This window comes from Octopus bimaculoides, chromosome 1, assembly GCF_001194135.2.
Source record: "Octopus bimaculoides isolate UCB-OBI-ISO-001 chromosome 1, ASM119413v2, whole genome shotgun sequence".
Taxonomy (NCBI): domain Eukaryota; kingdom Metazoa; phylum Mollusca; class Cephalopoda; order Octopoda; family Octopodidae; genus Octopus; species Octopus bimaculoides.
Genome location: NC_068981.1, coordinates 160,969,208 through 160,979,204, shown reverse-complemented (window position 1 = coordinate 160,979,204; position 9,997 = coordinate 160,969,208). Strand labels below are relative to the sequence as shown.

The 9,997-nt window shown below is 36.8% G+C and overlaps 1 protein-coding gene across 1 annotated transcript in view; it reads right to left on the bottom strand.

Moving 5' to 3' along the window:
* LOC106884413 (WD repeat-containing protein 19) overlaps positions 1-9,997 on the bottom strand; it is a 123,731-nt gene that overhangs the window by 14,758 nt on the left and 98,976 nt on the right. Inside the window, exons 31-33 of the mRNA XM_014935776.2 lie at positions 8,417-8,541; positions 6,686-6,767; positions 3,880-4,030 (exon numbers count right to left, since the gene is read on the bottom strand). Of these exons, the coding sequence (XP_014791262.1) occupies positions 3,880-4,030; positions 6,686-6,767; positions 8,417-8,541 (358 nt within the window). The remainder of the gene's footprint in view (positions 1-3,879; positions 4,031-6,685; positions 6,768-8,416; positions 8,542-9,997) is intronic.

Sequence of the window (9,997 nt, the reverse complement as noted above, 5' to 3'; positions counted from 1 at the left end):
TTTTTGCCTTTCATCTTTTTGGGGTTGATACAATAAGTACCAGTTGATTATTAGGAGTGATGTCATCGACTTAGCCCCCCTACCCTGAAATTGCTGGCCTTGTGCCAAAATTTGAAATCAATATTGTAAATGAGTATTAATGTCATACAAGCATTGTTCCTTACCAATATCCTGTGAGAATATGTCTAACCAGAGGGAAATATTACCTGGCTTGGATACAGATAAAGGTTGGTAACAGGAAGGGCATCTGACCATAGAAAATCTACCTCAGTAGACTTCGTTCAACCCATGCAAGCATGGAAAAGTGGATATTAAAATGATAATAATGATAGGGTTTGATTTGAAGATTTAGCTGCTGGTTGCCAATCTCCTAGAATAACTCCCAAGTAATTAAATTTATCTTTTCTTAGTCACCACCTAGCACTCTGAAGATATCAAAATAGACTTGAAATAATGAAATAACAGTCAAATCTCCCTTAAATTCACACCTGCCATCTTAAAAAAAAAAAGAGAAGTGTATAGGTGACTTAACTGACTCTAGTACTTGAACTATATTTTAATCAACTCTCTTTGGAACAATGAATGAAAAAATTGATTTCACTACATAAAAGGACATAGTTTATCCATACATGCTCTTGTGAGGCACCCGAACATACCATCAGTAATATTTTCTGGGGTCATTAGGTGTTTGGGTTGTTCAACATCAGATACCTTCACACAGGTGACTCAGCCAGAATTGATCAAGCCCTAGCTTGTGTCCAGTTAGCACTACCCTTGTTAGCACTGCTCCTTCTAGAGATCACGCCTCATGATCCACAACCACGTTGAGGCAACAACTCTGCTGCTTTCACAGCCAACCTGATGGCCTGTGATGACAAACATACCGGAAACTCTGCAGAGGGACTGGCCTGCAAACCCTCTGCATCCCACCTCAAAGGATCACATCTTGCTTGCCACCCATTACTTTGGAATAGTCCCACCAACTCAACCTACTTCCCTCTCTTACTCTCATTTGCCATGAACCATCTTCAGAATGATGAATGACAAAGTTAATTTCACCAAATAGAAGGACTTATTTTTTCTTGGCACTCCATCGCTTACGACATTCAGGGTTCCAGTTGATCCAATCAACGGAACAGCCTGCTCGTGAAATTAACATGCAAGTGGCTGAGCACTCCACAGACACGTGTACCCTTAATGTAGTTCTCGGGGATATTCAGCGTGACATGGTGTGACAAGGCTGACCCTTTGAATTACAGGCACAACAGAAACAGGAAGTAAGAGTGGGAGAAAGTAGTGGTGAAAGAGTACAGCAGGGTTCGCCACCATCCCCTGCCGGAGCCTCGTGGAGCTTTAGGTGTTTTCGCTCAATAAACACTCACAACGCCCGGTCTGGGAATCAAAACCGCGATCCTATGACCGTGAGTCCGCTGCCCTAACCACTGGGCCATTGCACCTCTACTAGAAGGACATATATAAATACTAAAAAAAAAACATTTTATGTATAGCCTATTGATTTTAACTGTAACCAGTATTCTCATTGATACTAAGTATTCCCAAATTTATGGCTAGATTTGTACTTATTAGCATACAGTCAATAATTTAGCATATTAACCTTATAATCAATCTACCTCTTCCAAACCAGAACTGAAATAGCTCATTTAAAACAACCATCTTTCATCTCGCTATTATTTTCTGTCTGTCATTTATACTAAATTGCCTCAAATGAAATCATGTCTGATCACATCATAACTAATTTAATTTAAACTGAATATTGAAAAGAAGATTCCATCAGAAGATTTTGCAACACTCAAATAATTATGAATTCCAGTCAAACAGTAATAATTTAAATTGTTTATGACAAAATGTTAAACAATCTGCATTTGAATTATCTGTGTTAACACTTTGCTCAAAAAAAAAAAAAAAATACATGAGTACAGATGTACATATTTGTGAAATAATGTCTGAATTCATGTGTATATTCTTTTATTCTTTTATTTATTTCAGTCATTTGATTGTGGCCATGCTGGTGCACCACCCTAAAGGTTTCTTTTTTTAGTCGAAGAACTGAACCCCAGGACTTACTCTTTGTAAGCCTAGTACTTATTCTAGCAGTCTCTTTTGCCAAACCGCTAAGTTACGGGGACATAAGCACACAGCATCGGTTGTCAACCAATTGTTGGGGGACAAACACAGACAAACACACAAATATATATATATATATATAACATGACAGGTTTTTTTCAGTTTCTATCTACCAAATCCACTCACACAGCTTTGGTCAGCCTGAGGCTACAGTAAAAGACACTTGCTCAAGGTGCCACGCAGTGGGACTGAACCTGGAACCATATGATTGGGAAGCAAGCTTCTTATCACACAGCCACGACCATGCGTGCATATATGTAAATGTTATATATAAATAAATGTGTGTGTGTGTGCGTGTGCGTGTGTGTGTGTGTATGTGTATGTATGTATGTATGTACGTACGTATGTATGTATGCATGTATGTATGTATGTTTGCATGCATGTGTGATTTGTAGGAATGTGTAACAGATATACATTTAGGATGTGCTAAGGTTAAAAAAGTTAACTTAGTGTAATTAAATTACCAACAAAATATTTCACATGAATTAAATTAAACTGTTATTGTTGGCTTTGATGTTGGTTGAATAAGTATTACTCAACCTACATCAAAAATCAGCAGTCTACACCAGTATCACATGTCACCTGGGACAGTGAAAGGCTTGTAACAGCAATCCAGGCAAAACACAAGACAGCAGATATTGAGAAGTCAACTAAGTCAACAAAGGAAACAAGCATTACGTAGCTGCTCAACCAGCTAGAAATAGCAGCCATATCCCCCTCAAATCACATCAAGCCATCAAAAAAAAAGGAAGTATACACTGGAGAATATAGTTCTAGATACACTATGTCTGGAAAGAACCTACTAGATAATGTAGAGCTAGATATGTTTGGCAAAAAATGATGGGATGGTCATAGCAGCAACACCTTTAGCCTATTTAATCAGTGTTGATCTATGGCTAAACAATAGCTTTAACCACAAAGCTCAAGTAAGGCTCACAATGGAGTACATCTGGGTGGTGCTATTGCTGTACCTAAAAACATCCTAGACTGCATTCAGGAAAACCCTACCCAACTGGTTAACATAAAATCAGTGATAAAACCACCCTCTGATCCATAGGTATGCTGTCTCCTCTCTCTCTCTGTCTGCCTTTCCAAGAGAAACTATAATGACCTCTGCTCTTCAGAGCTGCTAGATATCCTGTTACCTTCAATCAGACATTCCTGTCTCTACTTGACCTTCCTTCTTTCATTTCCCTCCTTGCACCTACCCCTGCCCCAAGACCTTGTGTTAACCAATACACTCAGCCCTTCTTCCCCAGAATGCCAAGCTTCTGAAATTCCTTTCTTGCTGATATCTTTTCCACTGGTCTGATTGCAATTGTGACCAACTTCATACAAGGGAAGATAATCTCAAGAATCAAACATTCTCCAAAACCGATATGCCATTAAGGAAAAGATAATCCAGTTACTTTGAGTAAGAAGATAACTGTTGATATGTGTTTCTGCCTCAACAGGCATCATCAGAACTGCAGTTGTTCAACCTTTTCTCCAGAAAACACAGGAGTCTTATAAGAATAGGATAAACAAAAATATGCTCCATTTGAGTCGTTGCTCTTTATGCTAAGATCAACTTGCTTTTGTTCCTTATGAGATGGATACAATAAGCACCAGGCAAAAGTACAGAGATAAATGTTACAAATCGACAAAAACCCTTGAAGGTGATATCCTGGGATAGTTGCAGTTCTATGTCTGAAACCAGTAAATATCAAAAACAAAGAAACCTCAGTTCCTTACCGTACAATCCCTTCAATTTTCTTCTTCAATTTTGGATCAATATCTCTTTGGTATTCATCTCTGAGCAGCATAGCAGCATAACTAAAGGAGGAATTACGTAATCCAGCTCGATGGCACTGAATTACAGTGGTGGTGAGAATGGGTATAATATCTGAAATTGGAAATGGGAAAAATACATTTTAATATTTGCTTCTTATTTAAGTACAACAGCAGCAACATCAACAAATTCTAAAATTGGAACAAGATTAGAAATTTCAAGTAGAGATATCCAGTCAATTGAATCAACCTCAATACATAACTGATACCTAGAAAAAAACTCTACATAAGTACTCAACCAGCAAGAAATGGCAACCAAATGTTCCCCAAATTACGTGCTACTTTCTTATACAGGGAAGGACACAATGGATAATATAATTCCAGGTGTCTCTGAAACAAGTGAAAGAGTCATAAATGACTTGCATTCAATCAAAAGGTTTGCTTGATCGGAGCTGACACAGACCTACACAACAAGACCAGCTAGTTATTTTAATAACTACAGAGAAAAGAGAGTAGAGTCAACTATAGTGAAATTTGAAATCAAAATCTAGAGAGATGAAACTAACAATTGTAATGTATTTAGCTAAGCATGGTAACCAACAGTGGTATTCTATGAACAGTCATTCAATCTGCTAGTAGTAGCAGCGAAATATCCTTCAAACCACATTGCCATCTTTCCATCCATCACTTTTCACTGCCCACTTACTCCTGGGAGTGTTTTGTGATGGAATCCTTAGGCACCCCCTCTATAGGGTCCTATCAGAAACAACTATCATTAACTTTTCCTGCTAGATTCCAACTGAGACTATGAATATTATTCAACCATCTCAGTCTCTTGCCAATTAGATCAGCTTTAAAAAATCTGCCTAGCAATCCTTTCCTGGGGCATTCTAACCACATCCTAAGAAAAAAATCACATTGGTTAATAATATGTTTAGAAAAAAGGATAGGATGACCATGGCTCCAATTCCATTGATTAGAAGTCTACACACTTGAAGTGACCTGTGATAATATAACAATTATGAATATTCTGATGTCTTTGCATGGAACGTCAACAGTCTATTGGGGCAATACAAATATTTGCTTTCCATTGTGTTAAGAAGACAAAAGACAAGTCTCCTCTAGGATAGGATACCAGTTTATTACCAATAAATAAGTTTGTGTTCAGATTAAGAAATAATTACAAGGTGAAACAGATAGAAATAGATAAGATAGTATTAACATGTTTACTAAAAGAAAATTCTAAAGCTAATAGAAATAATTATATGATGAGGCAGAGAGGTAGATAAATAGAAAGAGAGACAGACAGATAAGTTAGTATTAACATATTTAAAGGGAGAAGAACTAACTGGAAATAATTATGCTACAAGACAAAGAAGTAGACAGATGGATAAGTTTATATTAACATATTTAAATATAGAAAACATTACAGCTTTAACAGGAAATAACTACACTGTGAGATAGAGATATAAATAGATAAACAGACAGACAAGTAATGCATTTAATGCAAAAGAGCATTAAAGAGCTAATTAGGATTATTGATGTGGTGAGATAGATAGATTGACAGAGAGACAGATGGATAAGGTAGAGTTAACAAATATAACAAGGGCAGTATTAACCCTTTTAGTACTGTAATTATTTTGAGATGCTCTGTGTTTCGTTCAATTACTTCAAATATGACAAAGAATTTAGTAAAATAACTTAGTTATCATTCAGCTAGTGTTAGGAACATAAATTGTGACTAAGGTTTGATGGAAGATTTTAATTCAAAACTTATGAAAACAAGACGTTTGTACTCAGAGCCAGAGCTGGTTTCAGCTGGGTTGGTAACGAAAGGGTTAATGAGCTAACTAGAAATATTTATGCTATGAAACAAACAGAGAGATAGATAAATGTATATGAGAGACAAATGTATAATTATGTTAACATATTTGAGGGAGCATTATAAAACAAACTAGAAATAACTACACTATGAAGGAAAAACAATATTAGTCAATAACCGATATTGTTATCATTTTTCCAGCAAGAACAAGAGACATCTCCAGATATGTTTTGCTCTTATTATGACCTCATCAGCAAAAAATAGTATTCACAGTACTTGCCAAAGTACATTTATTGGTGTAATACAATAGAAATGATTACAGAGAGTCTTCTTATTTCTTTATTGCCCACAAGGGGCTAGACATAGAGGGGACAAACAAGGACAGACAAATGGGTTAAGTCAATTACATCGACCCCAGTGCGTAACTGGTACTTAATTTATTGACCCCGAAAGGATGAAAGGCAAAGTCGACCTCGGCGGAATTTGAACTCAGAACGTAAAGGCAGACGAAATACCGCTAAGCATTTCGCCCGGCGTGCTAACGATTCTGCCAACTCGCTGCCTGAGTGAAATTTTGTAGCTGTTGCTGGAAACTACGCAGGAATTTGTTATATGTATAAGTTATGTGTGTATGTCTTTATCCATATCAGTGTTTACATGTATACCAGTTGAAAAGGGGTGCTGTTTATATGTCCTGTAGTCAACAAACAGAAATGGATAAAGTAAGCGCCAAATTTAAGTTATGGAGTTGATATGATTGACTAAACCCTTGAAGTTGGTGCCCTAGCATGGCTGAAACCAGTAAAAGAAAAATATGTCCACATCTTTACACAAATATTTATATATACACAATTAAGTTACAACATATCATTCTTGTGTAAGTTTACTCAATAACAGAAATTCTGAAGAACCAAGATTATATTGAAATGATACCAGATTATAACTTACGTGAAGGGAACTTGCTGATATTATTGGCAACACGCACCAGTAACCTTGCAGCTCTTACAGTTTCCTTTAATTTAATACACATCTGAAAGAGAGAAAAAATCTCTAAAATGGGTGTAGAATTTAGAACAGGAAGTTAGAAAAAGATGCTTCAAACATTCTTTTTCTGTCTCTCTCCCCACTTTCTACCAATAAAAGTTTCTGAAAATATCTATAGCTACAGGTGTCCTTTTCTATGTGTCAATGTGTCACACAAATGGCTATATACATTACAAATTCAAGACAAGCAAGCCTATTCTGATATAAGTAAAGATTTTAACAAAAGCTGTGGTATGCAAACTTTCTTACTTTGGATTACACCTAGAATTACCTGGTTCAACAGCAGTGAGGTTAAGGTGATAAATATCTAATAAAATTAGATCTTACAACTGTCAATGTATCATGTCTTGAGCAAAGCACTTAACTCTGTTTACAAAACAAATTATAACCCTTTGAACCGATGAGCATGTTTTAATGTATATGATTTCATTTGACAATACCACTGGAAAATGCAGGTGGCTGCATAATTCTGTGTTTACAGCTGAAAATAATGATGTTTCTGCCAATTAGTGGGTTATAAATGCAAAACCATATGGCTGATTATTTTTGCAACTTCCAGGGGTATAGTTAAATGAAATAACACCTGTTAAAGCATACCCACAGGTTCAAAGAGTTGAGTTTCATCCTTACTTCATAGTAGAGTTGTTGGAATTAGGAAAGGTATACAGCTGTAAAAAGTATTGATACAAAACAGAAACTATCCTGTTCAGTCAAGCATGGAAAATTGAAAAACAATAATAAAAAAAATTCATGTTCTCATCCATCCATCTTTTGATTTTTCTTTTATAACCTGCTTAAAGAGAACAAACAGCACCCAAGATCTTTTTGAAGTGCAAACTAGGAAAAGTTAAAGAAAAAACATGACTCATGGATCCATATAAGAGGAAATAAATAGAACAATAAAATACTGAATTTTATTCAGACTGGAAGAGGTATAGATGAAGGTATAGATGTAGTCGAGAAACTGGTTCCCTAACCAGGTGATCTAAGGTTCAGTCCTACTGTACAATACCTTAACGAAATGTCTTCTACTATAGCTCCAGATCTACTAACGCCTTGAGAGTGAATTTCGTAGACAGAAACTGAAGAAGCCTGTTATGTGTGTGTGTGTGTGTGTGTGTGTGTACTCTTGAGTACCTTTGTTTTGACATCATAAGCAATGTTGTTTGTTTCCAATCCACCATGAAAAACATAGGGGAATATTATTAAAAACATGCCTGTGCCTATCTTTTTTATTTTTTTTCTTCAGGCATTATGCATCCTAGACTACATTATCGAGTGTGTTGCTTTCATTTTGTTTTCTTATAAGAAGGTAGTGTAACTTGAGAAAGATTCAGCTGGTATAACAGCAGCAGCAGCAGTAACCGCACCACCATCACTGTCATTGTTAGTATGTCCCTCATCATCATTCATAGCATTTCATTCACCACTGAATGGGATGTCAATCCATCGTTGGATTAACTTCCCAGCAATTGCTGGAACTCATTTACAGCTGAGTGGACTGAAGCAACATGAAATGAAGTATTTTGCTCAAGAACACAATGCACCATCCAGTCCAGGAATTGAAACCATGATCTTTCAATCATGAGTATAACACCCTAATCACTAGGCCACACATCTTCACAGACATCTTACCTTCACTAATAAATAACTGTGTAATATCATCAAATTGGTGGACATTTCAGCAGGTATCTTCATCTTGTTTTCTTTTAATTCTTGATACATTGCAAACAATACATCATGGGCATGACGGTAATTACCTAGGGTAACAGTAAAATAAAGACTCAATGATAACATATAAACATTTTTTCATAAGTCAAAAACAGGAGAACAGTGTACTCAGTGACTTAGATAGACAGTGCTACTAATACACACACAAACACACTTTTCCAAAGAAATAACTATCTAACTGGTTATCTTATCTTCACTCACCAGTATAATGTCTTCCAGCTTACCAATGGGGTATCCCACCTATGTCACTTTTGCCTTTACTACAACAGTACAAACCCCTTTGAAGTAGTAAGATGTGTACAGTCCATGTCACTCTCAGTCTTCCTCTCAGCATTCCTACTTCTCTAGGTAGCCCTCAGAAAATACCTCTCTTTGTCTACACTTTCAACATCAAAAAATGAAGAGATACTTTCATTTCAAAAACGAACAATAATCTTATTTAACATCAAAATTACTATTCAACTTTCCAGTTCTTTGCCAAATGGCAAAATTCAACAAATGACCTCTCCTCAACCAAGAGGACTCTATCATCATCATCATCATCATCATCATCGTTTAACGTCTGCTTTCCATGCTAGCATGGGTTGGACGATTTGACTGAGGACTGGCAAGCCAGAAGGCTGCACCAGGCTCCAATCTGATCTGGCAGAGTTTCTACAGCTGGATGCCCTTCCTAACGCCAACCATTCCGAGAGTGTAGTGGGTGTTTTTACGTGCCATTGGCACGAGGGCCAGTCATACGGTACTAGCAACGGCCACACTCAAAAAGGTGTTTTTTAAATGCCACCTGCACGGGAGCCAGTCCAGTGGCACTGGCAACAACCTCACTCGAATGATTTTCTAACATGCCACCAGCACAAGTGCTAGACGGCAACACTGGTAACAATTGCGCTCTTATGGTGCTATTTACAGGCCACTAGCACGGAAGCCAGACAGCTGCTCTGGCAGGTGCTATTTACGGGCCACTAGCACGGAAGCCAGACAGCTGCTCTGGCAATGAACACGCTATAACTACAGATAAGGTCACCACATCAGCTTCCAACTCCATTCTGCACACACATGCAACAAAAGCCTTTCAAATCTCTACACAAATCCACCAACTTTCTTCCATGTAATTATAATCAACAACTGTGATATTGGGTCTGAGTGAGTTTTAAATAGGATAGTAGATAAGTATTAGGTTGTCAAGAAAGTTCTTGCGGAATTTTTAATTTTGGTTTTAAATGATGTATTTCCAAATTAATTTTCGTTAAATTACTTTGACTTTATATATCATTTTAAAGCCCATTTTTCACTCTATCTAATCATGTTACTCTTTTTCTTTTTGAATACTTAGGCCATTTTTTCCAGAACATTGAATACAACATGGACAAAAAACAAATTCACACAATTTTCTTATTCCAGTTCAAGCTAGGCCGAAAAGCTGCTGAAACAGCTCACAATATCAATGATGCATTTGGCCCAGGAACCACTAATGAACGTACA